The sequence below is a fragment of the Chenopodium quinoa genome, unplaced genomic scaffold, assembly GCF_001683475.1.
Source record: "Chenopodium quinoa cultivar QQ74 unplaced genomic scaffold, ASM168347v1, whole genome shotgun sequence".
NCBI lineage: Eukaryota > Viridiplantae > Streptophyta > Magnoliopsida > Caryophyllales > Amaranthaceae > Chenopodium > Chenopodium quinoa.
The window spans coordinates 2,306,118-2,320,771 of record NW_018743021.1 but is presented as its reverse complement, the minus strand read 5'-3'; the positions used below and the strand labels follow the sequence as shown (position 1 = coordinate 2,320,771).

The window sequence follows — 14,654 nt, the reverse complement described above, 5'->3', positions numbered from 1 at the left end:
GATTAATTCGGCATTAGCTAACTAGGTCGCAACCCTGTTGCCCTAATGATACACAAGAAAAAAAGAAAAAAAAAAAGGAGACTTCCATTCATTGCTTCTTATCATTTAATAACAATTGTTAAGTGGATTAACACAATCCCCTTGATAAGGTTGGCTAAGATAGTCACTTGATTATCCATTTGGGCTATTAGTCTGCTAATGGCTAACACCCATCCTTAATGTTAGATACAATCATATAATTCTTAAGAGCACAATTTTTAAATAGATTCTACAATAACAAACTTGTTAGATAAAAAATCGAAATATAATTTGATCATAACCACTATTCAACTCATTTTCATTTTCATGATCGATCCTACAACCTAAGTCGCAAGAACAAACCCTTACTGCTAAGACAAGACAAGCCCTATGCCCCTATGAATTATGATTATGGCTCAACTAATAAACCTAAATTGTGTTTCCAAATAGGCAAAATTGCATCAGTAATCCTAATTTTGTTCACTCAAAACCCGCCATTTCTAAACCCTCACAAATCACAAAACCCCAACTTTCACCAGTTCAGTTTACTTTTGAAACAATCAACAATGGAGAGAAAATTCACTCTTCTCCACACCGTCGCAACCGCCGGCCTCTTCTCCGCCGTATCCTTCTGGTAATTTCTACTTTCTCTCTCCTCCGATTTCCTCATCAATGGCTGCCAATTTGTTTTTCGATCAATTTTTGCTGAAAAATTTGAATAATTTTGGTGGAATCAACTAGGTATGGCTTCATGTTTGGAAGAGAATCAGCTCGCAAAGAGCTTGGTAGTCTCATTGATGATCTTCGTCGCTCTAATTCCAATTCCGCCTCTTCGCCTACTCCTCCTCAATCTTGATTGTGTACTTTCTCTCTCCTCTTTGTAGTTGTTTTTGTAAAACTATTGCTTTGATGAATTAATACACTAAATCCTGATTTTGAATTCAATTTATTAGCTCTTAATTTGTTGTTAAATTACTGCTGATTTTCAATTCTAGCGCTGAGTTCATTTTTGATTGCTTCTCCTCATTATATGTGTGGTTGACTGATTGTGATTGTTATTGTTATCGTTGTCGTTGGCTTTGCTGTTTCTTTGGAGACATGGAATACGTTGAAGTAATTTCTTACAAATGATTGAGCTAGAGAAGACCCTGGAGTCTCTCTTGTTACTTATTCTGAGTGATTACTGTGTTTAGCTTTTTGGTATAATTCCTGGATGAGGTTTGCTACTTCTATTTCCGATTCCAGCTGTTGCTTATTGATTATAGTTTTGGGAGATTCTCTATTTTTTTTTAATGAGAAGGCCACTCTCTCTAGTAAGCAATCAGGTTACTTAGGCATACGGATATGAGCCTAAAACTAAGGTTGTATTGCTTAGTGTATAATATGGCGTAGGAGTCATGAGATCCATCTTTGGTTTGGCAAGATAAAGTCCTATTAAAGGATGTTAGTCTGTTGGAACATTGCTCAAGGTTCTGCCGTTGGCAATCAGTTGGCGCACATAGAAGACCAGGATCATGCATGGTTTTGTTTTACAGATTGTTCTTTGGGATTTAGGTAGATGGACAAGTTTTCAAGTGATCAACTTTTCTTGTTTTGCCAATCATGGAATGGTCCTAACTTAAGGTTGAACACTTGAATATAGTTAATACCTTGTTTGTAACCTCCAATTATGGTGGCAAGTCTGAACTATGGGGGCATGATAAGTGTTGTATGATCTTTGGACTAGTCCCTTAAATGATTTAGCTGTTTGATTAAATGAAAATCGTATACATTTCACTAGTTGCAGATTGGTTCAACGAATACATCTGTTTGATTCACAATGTACTTGGCTACTTTCAAGAGGCTAAATCAAAATAAGCTGTGCAGGTTCTAGTATTTGAGGGAAGTAAAGAATGAGACAATTGTCCTAGCAAACCTTATTCAGGGGGAATGTCAAGTTACTTTAGGCTAAAAGTTGATGATTGGTGTCAAGTCTCTTGGTAAAGATGGGTCTGAAGTAAGTCTTATTTTATCTCTGAGTGCATAATTTGACTCGGGTGCTTTTGATAGCCGGGATGGCCATGGCAATGGAAGAATTTTTAGGTCTTTTTTTATCTTGAGGACATCTTTGATCATTGTGTTTCTATTGTCTTTAGTTATCTAAGAAAGCTAGGATGTACAAGGCTTCACTCTTATTTATCTTTTGAAATTGCCTTGAAATTGACATGGATACATTGTAAATTCGTGCTCTATACTACTTGAAGATAGGATGTATAAGGCTTCACTCTTATTTATCTTACGAAATTGCCTTGAAATTGACATCATACATTGTAAAATTCATGCTCTATACTATTTGATCAATATTTACCCTTTCGTTGTATAAGAGTATGCTAGTTTGCACTAATAATTATTGCAGTGCTTGTACAATTTTATACTAAAGCATGCTCATTTTTCTGAATGCTCTTCTCTTTTAAAAATCCTACATAAAGGCCCGTCCTGCTTAAGTCTTTTGTTGATTGTCTCTCGTTTTGACCACCTTCAGACATGCTCTTCACAAACTCTACCAAATGCCTCCAATTATCTCCTTCAAATAATCTTTTGTTCATCCTTAAGTATGTAAAAGCACTCAATCTACTTCCCGTTTGAGACTTGCTGGTTGCTAAAACTTGCCCGAATGCACTTGCATCATATCTCTCCAAAGCATTTTCACCAGCAAGCTCAGCTCCAGCTGTTTGAGTTGCCAATTTTACTTGCTGCACTAGACCTTCAGGAGAACAGTTTGCATGATCTGGTTGCTCCCCATCCTTCATTTCCATGCATGTAAAGTTGAGTACAACTTCATACTTCGCAAACATTCTAGCTATTGGTAGGTATCCATTTCTATCTCTTGTATTATAATATCCAGCTGTTAATTCAGCGGCATGTGATCTGGTTTTGTAATGCCAATGAATTCCTGCTACTTTCCCGGACAATTTTGCCCCAGTTTCCTTAAAAATTCCATGAGCAGCTCCTAGAATGCTCTCACCATGCTCAATTAGTTTCGCACTGTACCATTCTAGGAAGAACTGTCCATATGGTGTTTTCCATGTTCCTTCTCTACGAAAGAATCCTGTGTCTTCAGGATACTGGTGGTACTGGCCTGAATCATGCGGCCCATTTCTTCCCCATTCTTGCTGTCCACATGCCTCAGCTGCTGCTTGCAATGATGCTTTCATATACTGTTTGAATATAAGAAAAATGAAGATGAGTCTGTTGTCCGACATATATTATTGGTATGTTAATCGTGTTCGCATATCCTTTACTTTCTGTTATATGTAAAATTATAGTAGGTCTAGGACTCGGTCTAAGATTTTACCTTGTCATAACACTGAAACTCTCCAATCCCTGGAAATCTCCAAGTGCCATTGCTTTCTGGGTAAGATGGATATCTTAGCTCTCCACATGGTCCCATCCCTACTTGAATTTCCTGCAATAAGTATAGAATTTGTATTAGTAAAGCTAGCAGAAGATATTTCTTGATTATTATCAGGAATTCAAGATATGGTTTGTGTGACCCAATTATTTTTGGATTTCAAACGCGTCTTGCAATCCTTGAATCTCTCTGTCTCTGTCTCTTTTTGCTCACATATAGTGGTATATTTGGCATGTATTGCATTGTTTATATTATAGAAAATAATTATCTTTATTTTAATATTTTTTAATTATTTAGTATGATATTTATTCTTCTTTTATCTGGCCAATTGGATCATCCTTTTATCTGAATATATTTACATATTGTTTTCCTAACTGATAACCTGATAGGTGGGATCTGTACTCATTTTGTTTCCAGAATAAGTTTATTGGGGTTTTTTAGCTCATATAAAGCCAATTAGTGATTTGAATGATTTATAGATTTGGGGGGAAGTGCTAGGTAGCTTCGAGTCTTACCACTATAACTTTGCCCAGATAATCTTTGAATTTCTCACGGAAGCTCCTCATGTAGTCAGAGTAGACCTGAATGGGTGTTCTTCCTTTTAGCACCGGCAGTGAATCGCAGCCTAAGGAGATATACTCTGGATTTCTCCTGCCTGATTTGTCTGTGTAGACAAGGTCTGGGTTGTTGTCGATTTCTTCTAGTACCCATGGGGGTAAAGGAATACTGCAAGTTGAAATTTGCAAAAAATTTAGTCTAAGATGATTTAGTTTTCTATAATCTACTATGATCCTAAAAGAACAGCTAATGAAACACAATTATTATTAGTATTTCCATACCTGCAGGAGTCTCCCACGTTTCCCCCACATTGATGGAAAGACATAACTACTTGTAGCTTTAGACCATGCCTTTGGACCATTTGCACTAGCTCAACATACCCATCCCAATTATAGTTCAAAGGTCCGTCCTTTTCGACCAACCCCCACCATGCGTCTACCATTACTCCTTCAACACCAGCAGTTTTTAGCGCCATCAGACTGGCGTTCATTGCCCGTGGCTTGTTTAAGCTTCCACCAGTAGATATAGTGTCTAAAGGAAGCATCACAAACACCGGCACCTTCGAAGCATTCGTGTGATGATGACCTGTCAATTCATGGAGTTTCTCCCATTTATCACTACACCTGCCTTCTAACACCATCTTTTCAGGCGTAAAATGCTCTGCCTGTAAGGAACTGATAGCCCGAACACGATATGAAGGTCTGATTCGTGCAATACGTACGAGATTTGGGAATTCTTCAGAAGTTTTAAAGCTTCTGAGACCCTTAAGGAAAGAATTTGTAGAACGTAGAGTTAAAGTCATTTTTAATGGTTGTGAAAATGAGTTCTAAGGATGAAGAAAGAAAGATGAAGGAAAAATGATGATTTAAGCGCACTATTTATAAGGCGAATCCTACCTTTATTTGCCAAGCAAGGGCCCATTGTATAAAATACTTAGAAAAAAGCGCAGAAAATCGAGATTAGTCAGCTTAGTTTTTCCAAGTCAGCTTCTACGCGGATCTACTTTCAACCTTATCATAAAATATGGGGATCCGAAATTATTATACAAGTACATGAGTTATTTAGTGATTTTTAGTGGCCATTTTTTGTGTGTAAATCTTAACCACTCGTTTAATCACTAAAGTTATCCGGGTTTGGAGTTTTTAATATATTGAGTGCACTTTATTACTATTTTAGGTTTTTTTAATAGTACTTTTATGGTGCAACTATTTTCCATTTCATGCTGACTAAGAAGATTTGGTAATTATTAGAAGCCAGGCTGGGAATGATTGCCTTGTTACCCAGTTACTAATTTACTATTAATGCATTTTTTTTGGTTAGGTTTACTAATATGGAGTAATACTTTAGTTATTGTTGAATTCACTTACCTAGTTACCCGTTCAAGAACTCAAAAAATAAGTTGTACTTGTATCTTAATTTATGATTAGATTGGATTATTTAAGCTAAATATATTAGATTTTTCCATAAAAAAATTATGTAAATTTATTATTAAAAAATGCGCATTAATACAATGTTGACATCTTAATTCTTTTTTTATAAATTGAGATGAAGTTTTAGTTGAATTAGAAAATTAGATCACATCAGCCAATGGAGTATATGGTGAATTGAACATTACCTTAACTTATACTCCCTCTGTATTCCATAGTAATTGTCAACTGTCATGTGCACTTGTGAATTACACATTCACACGTATGTCCGACGTGTATATTGCCATTATTTGTGGATCATGTGAATTCAATCTATTGTTTTATCATTAGTTTGGAATAGTGGAAGGTACTGTGAAGATTCTTTATTAGGAGTATATTTTTTCTGTTTTCGGTGTTTTTGTTGTTTTTTCTGTAAAAATTTACGCCGTGTAATTTCGTTTCTGCTCTTGTGTAATGTACTAATGTTCAAGGTTTTAATTGGCTTTGCTTTCCTTTTGTTAATTTCTCTTGATATTGGATGTGATGCTGTATACTTTATTCTTTACAAATTAAATTCTGCCATTTTGAAGTTTTGTGATGAAGATACCCTAAATAATACTTCGTACTCATTTACTCCAGCCTTTCCTATCGTAATTTTATACGAGTGCATAGTTTTTATTAGGCTTGGGATTAAATTTAGAATGATTGTCCATTAAAGTCAAATGTGACCTTTAAATGCTCCGTGTTATTTTTAAAATTTTGGTATTGCTTTCAAATACTCTGTATTCAGAAGTGACCTGTTAAAATTTACATATGTAAAAAAGATTTCTTTTTTCTGTCCCATATATTCCTTTTAGTGATAATAATTGGGTGGCATTGTTTTGCCACAAGCATTACTCTTAACATTCCAGTCCCACAAAAAAGTGCAGTGGACACTTTTGCTTCTGATGTGTTAGTGTTTTTCGTCACATGTATTAATGTGGAGGCTAAATTTGTTGCTAACTTCTACAAGTATTATCTTTGGTCATTGTTAATTATGGATAAGGAAGATTGAGGGTTTCAGTTGTAATGGTAAAAGCCATGTGGGGTAGTTTTGGCTCCATTAGAGATGCTAAGTTGATTGGTGTTTCGAATTATTCGTTGCGTGACTTGCGTCGGTTTGAAATCTTCCCTGTTCACATGGTGTTGATAGTCACAATAGAGGAGGGATACTTTGAACTTTTCTTGCTGGAAAATGACATAAGATTTACCCAATATTTGTCTAAAATATCAAGGTTATGCCTTCTTTAACTCATTTGTTTAGGTATTTGTGTAGTTCATGCTAGCAGTAACGATTGTCATTATTGTTACTGTAGCTGCTACATTCGTTTTCCTCCTGTTGAGGACCTTGCCCTTGTGGCACAGGGTAGTTCAGCTCGTAAGTAACCTCCATGAGCCAAGGAGATGCCATCGGATTTAGTCTTGGTGCCCGGAGGTCATAGGTTATGCTAAGTTAGTTGAAAAAATGCAATTAATTGGCTTTAAGTTTTGTTAACCTTCCTGAATGTCAGAAATATAACTTGGTCAGATAAGGTTGATGTGCTTTGTTATGTAGTGACTTAGCGTGAAATTTGGGTTAGATGGGTTTTGACTTTTCGAACGATTTAAATTAAGGTTGGTAACCTAGGAAATTAAGAGCAAATTGGCTATGTTTTTGATTCCTATTCGGAGTATTATTTTCAAGTTGGTCCTTTTGGCGCGCTGTATGATTCTGATGCTTGTTGATGCAGATTTTAGTGGAGGTAATTGAACCTTATCTTTTTGGTGACTCACTTCCTTATTAGCCTCGCCCCACCTTAAGGAGAAATGAAACCTGTTTTTGTTTTCCTCTGAGAGGACATAGATGTAACAACTATATTCTGCCAATTTCATAAAGAGCACATAGCAAACAAGCTGTCATCTTGGACCCATTATATTTTTTGTTGTCTGGCTAGGTTTTTTTTTTACTTTTATGACTTGGTTGAAAGGAGTTAGAAAGGATATGGAGTATATGGATTTGCATGAGGACAAGGTATTGAATCGTAATGGATGGAGGAGGAAGATTTTGGCCGATGACTTCACGGAATAATCAATTTTGATTTATGTAACCGACTCCACTTATGGTATTAAGGCTTTGATTGATTGATTGATATTAATTTAACAAGACCTTACGGGGAAAGAGGTGGGGGGGGGGGGTTGTTGGCTATATTGCTGCAAGGTAGGGTTGTTCGCAGTAAAAAGAATAGACAAAAGTGATACTGATGGTAAAACTAAATGTGATTTAGATTAGGTCATACAAAGTAGGTAACTAGATTATCTTTGGATTCCATTTTTTAAATAGTTGGTGAGTACGCATGTCATATTTTTATGGTTAAACGATATATGAATGAATAAGTCTATGCAATGCATGGCTCTTGGGTTTTAGTGTGTTTTACAATGCCTACTGTTGTATATGGAGGAGGACTTGATCTAGTTGATTCCCCTTGTTCCGTAATTATAATGAAATAATCGATTGATCTTGATTTCTTTTCTACATCCATTTTCCTCCTCAGCAAGCCAATCTTTCACTCTCTACTGGTTTATGTCAATAATTTCTGCAAATGAATACTTATTTTGATGCAAAATTAATTTTTTTTTTGAATGATTGTGAAATTCATAGTGTGTGCTTTATAATCTCTTTGAACGCAAACTTTGTCATATGAAAATTAAAATAAGTTCAAACTATGAAGTATAGTAGTACTTTGTACATCGTTTGCATATGCATGAATATTTGTAGTTACTAGACATTTTTTGAAAATAAAACAAATAAATTATTTTAGGAGGTTGTCTCTTTTGAGTTTTGAAATAAGGGTGCTGAGTCACATGAAGTACTTATATGTAATAATATGCACATGACTTGCCTATTTTTCCAAATCATGCTGAGTTATCCCATTCAAAATACATATAATTGGTACAAACAGTTCATGTGCTTGAGAAATGTTTTTGAATTTTTTTTGTCTTTAGAGGGACAGAAGAAAATTTGGATAAAATCCATTAATTTGTTGAGGTATTGATAATGTTTCTACTCCATCTTTCCTTCACAATGATTTGGATTTAATTATAGAGTGTACTAAGATGCTTAAAGGAAGGTACATTCAAGGTGTAAGTGCATAAATAAAGTGCCAGTCATGTAAAATGAGTGTCGTCAATGCATGTACATTATGTTACAAACCTTTTGCACAGTTTTGCACACCTGATTACCTCAGGTGCACTAAAATAGATGGGCAAGTGTGGCAATGTGTGACACCTGAGTGCGTTGTACACCTTGTGGTTTTAGATACATGTAGCCTACTTGATATGATATCTCCATGGCAAAAGAAAATTCATATACTTAACGATAGAGATAGCCGGATTTATTATTTAATTGCTTGTTATACTAATTAGTGAAGGGGTCGTCATACTACGAGGATCAAAAGAGTTGGTCTTTCAGTATTGATTGTATCCATATTGATGTATCTAGTTCAGAGGAGGAATTCTAGGTAGTATGGTTATGTATTTGTTGTTACATAATAAGGGTATATGGTAACATAGTGTATAATAATAAAAGGTGACGGGACTTCATATCATCACTTTAATTTTCAAATTCTAGTGTATCACTGTGAGTCTGTGACATTGTGATCATTTTAGTACCATTACAACCATTTTTAATCAATATCACGATTTTATAACCTAATATTCGTAGTATATTTATTAGTTTAAAAAATATTTCCCCCGTTTCTTTGTAGTTGACACGTTTCTTTAGTCATGTTTGCCAATGCACAAATTCAACCGTTAATATCTCTAATTACTGATAAGCAAAAATTCTAAAAAGTTAATATTTTGAAAATATATACCGTGATGAATCTAAGAAGATCTCACATGACTATATTTTTCATTACGTATAAAACACAAAATACGGTCAAAGGAAAGTGTGTGAATAGTGCTAAAGTCAAAATGTGTCAACTAATAAAAATCGGAGGTAGTATATCATTGTAACAGTTTTCAGTATCATCATAAGTTCATAACCATCCATAGTACTATTTCACTATAAGCAACCATAAACACTTTTCTCATTCTAGTCGCTCTCTTATTTTACATTTTGATTCATTACTATTACAAGTATTACGAAGTATGTAATATGTATTATGTAGTATGTACATGTAAAGACACAAATGTTTGGACGAAGTTTGTTGCTTCCAAGATTCAAACATTTAGTAATTGAGGTGGAAGATTCATTTAATTGTCAAATCTCAAGACTCAAATACAATTATGCAACCACTCTTGTTGTCTTGTGGCTTTTAAGTTTTGAGCTTTTTGAAGGCCCTCTCTTTTGAATAATAATGGCAAAGACGTTATTGTAAAAGTAAGGTTGTTGAAGAAATATCTTCCCATATGGCAGAATAACAGAAACATTTATGTATCCTATTGGTCAGTCGACATAGAGATATTTATACTAGTAACGGTTGAACTGATTATTTTTTTTACATATATTTAGATGTCGATCATCAAATCTTTTTCAATTGTATTCTTAGTACCGACTATTATAGAGTATGCCAAGATATTTTGTGTTTGCATTCAAATGTCCTTTTCAAGATTGTTTTAGATAGAAAGATCACAGTGTAACATGTCGATCGGCTATTATTGCTTGCCAAATCAACTAATGAGTAAAAAAGTTACACGTTACTCTAACTATAACTGGAAAATGGGAAGACACAAGGATTACACAAAGAGATGGGACTAACTATGTATGACAGTATGATCCCGTGTAGGGGTGGGACTTCGGTCTGGCAGTTCGGTTTGACCTCAGTTTGAAACGGTTTCGGTTTGAAACGGTTCGGGTTAAAACGGTTTCATTTAGACGGCGGGTCGGTTCAGTTCGGTTTTGATTAGTCACAGGTCGGTTCGGTTTCGGTTTATTTTTGTACGATTTAAATTCGGTTCGGGTCATAAACGGTTCGGTTTATAAACAGTTCGGGTCATAATCAGATCGGTTAGAAACGGGTCGCTTCAGGGGCGGATTTACTCGGGTCAATGCCGGTTCGGTTTTTAAACGGTTCGGTTAATAATCGGGTCGGTTTGAAACAGGTCAGTTCAGGGGCGGGTTTACCCCGGTCAATGCCCGTTCGGTTTATAAACGGTTCGGGTCATGATCTGGCCGGTTTGAAACGGATCGGTTCAGGGGCGGTTTTACCGGGTCAACGTCGGTCCGGGTTCATATCGGTTCGGGTCATGAACGGATTATTTTGAAATGGGTCGGTTCAGGGGCGGGTTTACCCGGGTTAATGCTAGTTCGATTCATATCGGTTCGGTTTATACTCGGTTTGGTGCTAAAATCGTTCGGGTTAGTTTGGTAATCGGTTAAATTGGATCGGGTTGAAATCGAGTTCTAAAAAGTGGTTTTGACCAGTTAGCGCGTTTTGTTTTATATCAAGTTGGGACTAGTATTTCCATTTCATTAGCGGGTCGGCATAGGTTGGTGAAAAAAATAATGGGTCGAGTAGAAATTGGGTTTTAAGAGATTTTTGACCGGTTAGCTATTTTCGTTTTATATAAAGTTGGGACTTCGTCACTTTATTTTCAGACATCGGATTATATACAATTACACAAATCTTCATTTATTCAATTATTCTATATCATGTTAATATGTTATGTTTCAAGTTTGGTTATACTCTTGTTGTTGTTTATTCAATATTATCATATTAGTCTATTCCAAATTTATAATGTATTAATGTATTATTGTTTCATTATTAAATATATATTATTAGGTTATCAGCTTCTTGTTGGATTGTTTTAGATATCGTGTCATGACCATGTTTTGATGAGTTGCTACTTTGAATACGATAAATCGATTCAGATATCAGATTATATAGAATTACATAAATTCTCATTCATTATATATCATGTTAATGTGTTATGTTTCAAATTTGGTTATAGTCTTGTTGTTGTTTATTAAATATTAGTCTATTACAAATTTATAAGGTATTAATGTATTATTGTTTCATTATCAAATATTATCAGGCTATCAGCTTCTTGTTTTAATTGTTTTAAAGATCGCGTCATAACCATGATTTGATGAATTGGTACTTTGAATACAATAAATCGATAATTGATATTGTAATAAACTAATAATTTAATGTTACGGAACTATATTTGGATGTTTAATTAAAATCACGATTATTCAATTTCCCATTAGTCTAATAAAATAATAATTGACAATTGTTTGTAACTATTCCATAATTTTGGTGTTAAAGTTATATTGCTGAATTACTTTGTTGTCTTACCCTCTCTAATCACCTTTTAAGATTACGTGCCTACAAGGCTGCAACATATATATGTTGCAACTTGCAAGTTAAAGAAAACGGGTGGGGAAGTAGAAGTATTCAATTAGATCGATCATCAACTGTTTTAAGTTTTAATAATCAGATACATTTATCGATTATCTATGCATACCAATGATAGTATGATACCAATCGTACCATACATTATTATTTATTACATATACTGATATACATATAACTAATATACATTAAATATGTCATATTGAATCAATTCCAATTTCCAAACATTTGTGTTTCTTACAATTTATAAGTTACATAAAGTTAAGAGTACAATAGTGTTTTTATTAGTACGTAGCTATGAATAAAAAAAAACATACTATCCAAATCCATTATCCCATGATCCGTGTCACCGTCTTATATTAAATATCAGCCATTGATTTGCATGTCATCTAACGGCCTATCATCGCACACATTCCAATTCACGATCCGTGTGTTTTCTTTTCCACCAATCAGATCACTCTTACCATCGTCTCTTTAGTACTCTTTTTGATTTCTCTCTCGTTTTCTTAATCCTCTTCTGTAATATTATCAATTTTTTGAAGCCATGGCTGTTAATATGCTCACTGCTCTCTCGTTTTCTCTCTCATCTCCTCTTCCTTCTTCCTTTCTTCTTCTTCCTTCTTCTCCCTTCTTCCGTCTATGTTCTCCTTTCTTCCATCTCGTTTCTCCGTCACCGTCCACCGGCACCACGCACGACGGTTTTTTATGGTCAAATTCGACCACGAAACTCTAGATCTAGTTGTTTCATGATCGAATTTGGCCTTTTAAAACCAAATTCGAGGCCAAATTCAGGATTAATATATAAGGTGTTTTCGTTCTTCCTTTTTTTATTTTCTGTTTTTCTTTTTAATTTTTTTTCAAGTTGTGGGCAACGGAGGGGGCCGAGTTAGGGTGGGTGCGGCGGCGGTTAGACTGGGTTCGGGTGGGTGGGGAGGGAGGATTTTTCGAGGGAGGGAGGGAGTTTTATGGTGGGTGAGCAATTAGAGTGAGTTGGGGGGTTTCGAGGATGTTGGGTTTCGTTGGGGTGGGTGGGGTGGGGTTACGGTGGGTTTGGGTTTTTTTTCGATTTTTTTGTATGGGGTGGGGTGGGGTGTGTTACGGTGACGGTGGTGGGTCTGGTTGGGGTTGGGTCTGGTTTTTTTTTTTTTTTTTTTTTTTTTTTTTTTTTTTTTTTTTTTTTTTTTTTTTACAGTGACGGTGGTGGGTGGGGTGGGGTGGGGTTTGTTAAGGGGGTGGGGTGGGGTACGTTACGGTGATGGTGGTAGGTGGGGTGGGGTATGGGTCTGGGTTTTTATTATTTACGGTGACGGTGGTGGATGGGGTGGGGTAAGGTTTGGGTCTGGGTTTTTTTATTTACGGTGGGTGGTGGGGTGGGTTACGGTAATTATGGTGGGTGCGGGGGTGGTGTTAGGGTGGGTCTGGGTTGACGTTGGTGGGGTGGGGGTGGGTTACGGTAACGGTGGTGGGGTGGGGGTGGGTTACGGTAACGGTGGTGGGTGGGGGGTAGTGTTAGGGTGGGTCTGGGGTGACGGCGGGGGTGGTGTTAGGGTGGGTTACGGTGGTGGGTGGGTGGCCAAATTTTTTCATTTTTTTATTTAATTTATAACTCCTAATTTAGTTATACAAGAATATAATTTTAATTTTATAATAGCAAAAAAATTTACAAATTTAAATCAATAATTATATGTAAAAAAAATTGTACTGTTAAATTACATTAAACATCAAATATATTTCGTGGAATTCTAACAAATTGTTAAAGGCTGTAAATAGTTCAATTTGAATGGAACGAGTTGTAAACGGTTCGGTTTAAATAGTTTGTAATCGGATCGGTTTAAACGGGTTGCGGTTTGAAAATAGTTCGGTTTAAACGGTTTAATGGGTTATAACAGTTCGGTTTAAACGGTTAGCGGGTTGTAAATGGTTCGATTTAAACGGTTTTTTCCTACGCTTTAAACGGTTTCGGTTTATAAACGGTTCGGTTTAAACAGTTAGCGGGTTAACATTAATCGGTTCAAACGATTTCGGTTTATAAACGGTTTGGTTTGTTATTGGTTTACGGTTCGTAACGGGTTAACATTAATTGGTTCGGTTCGGTTTCGGTTTGACATTATACGGTTCAGTTCGGTTTTCGGTTTAAAATTAGCGGGTTATAAACGGTTCGGTCCGTGATGGTTTGGTTCGGTAACAGACGGTTTCACGGTTCGGTTTGAAAAGTGCCACCCCTAATCCCGTGTATTTGTTGGATATGGTTCTGATTTGTGCATCATTTGCTGTTTTTTTTATACGTGTCTAGACTCTTTCTTGTTTCTTTTTTAATCAACACATTTTTTTAGTCACCTTTGTCCATGTACAAATTTAATCATGAAATTGTGTGAATAGTGTTAAAGTCAAAACACGTCTACATATAAAAATATTTTTTAAAAAAGGAGGAAATATGTTATACCATCTCCATATTTTTTAAGGGATACGTTTCTTATGTTGTATATTGATGCAAAACTTTAACTAATACTACTTTTGCAATTTTTTTTAGTTGACACTGTTTGACTTTTACACCATTCAAACACTATATTTTGTCTTGCTTTTGTAATTTATAAATAAGATATGCGTATAACATAATAATTATGTAGGATCTTATTTGAATTGACTCAATGTATATTTTGTTAATGCTTTGTCACAACATTCTCTAATGCCAATAAATGGTTAATATCCTATTTTTAAGTTGCCTTAAGTATATGGACTTAAAGTGCCATTAGATATTTGTTGTTGTTTTTTGTTTTTTTTTTTTTTTTTTTTTAAAAAGGGCCATTAGATATTTGTTTTTTTTTTTTTATATTTTTTTTATAAAAAAAAGTGCCATTAGATATTTGTTTTTTTTTTTTTAATTTTTTATTATTTTTTTTTTCCAAA

At 35.2% G+C, this 14,654-nt stretch overlaps 2 protein-coding genes across 2 annotated transcripts; one reads left to right on the top strand and one right to left on the bottom strand.

The window, feature by feature from the left end:
* The first annotated feature begins 295 nt into the window (after nucleotides 1-295).
* On the top strand, nucleotides 296-1,012 carry LOC110730264. Its single transcript, XM_021910053.1, has 2 exons — nucleotides 296-652; nucleotides 760-1,012. The coding sequence occupies exons 1-2, from the start codon at nucleotides 417-419 to the stop codon at nucleotides 872-874; spliced, it is 351 nt and encodes a 116-aa protein (XP_021765745.1). The 5' UTR covers nucleotides 296-416; the 3' UTR covers nucleotides 875-1,012.
* Nucleotides 1,013-2,174: 1,162 nt separating this feature from the next.
* LOC110730263 (beta-amylase 3, chloroplastic-like) lies at nucleotides 2,175-4,769 on the bottom strand. The gene is made up of 4 exons (XM_021910052.1): nucleotides 4,249-4,769; nucleotides 3,925-4,135; nucleotides 3,353-3,463; nucleotides 2,175-3,215 (listed from the first exon to the last, which is right to left on the bottom strand). Exons 1-4 carry the CDS (start codon nucleotides 4,767-4,769, stop codon nucleotides 2,427-2,429), a joined length of 1,632 nt encoding a protein of 543 aa, XP_021765744.1. The 3' UTR covers nucleotides 2,175-2,426.
* Between the last annotated feature and the right edge of the window lie 9,885 nt (nucleotides 4,770-14,654).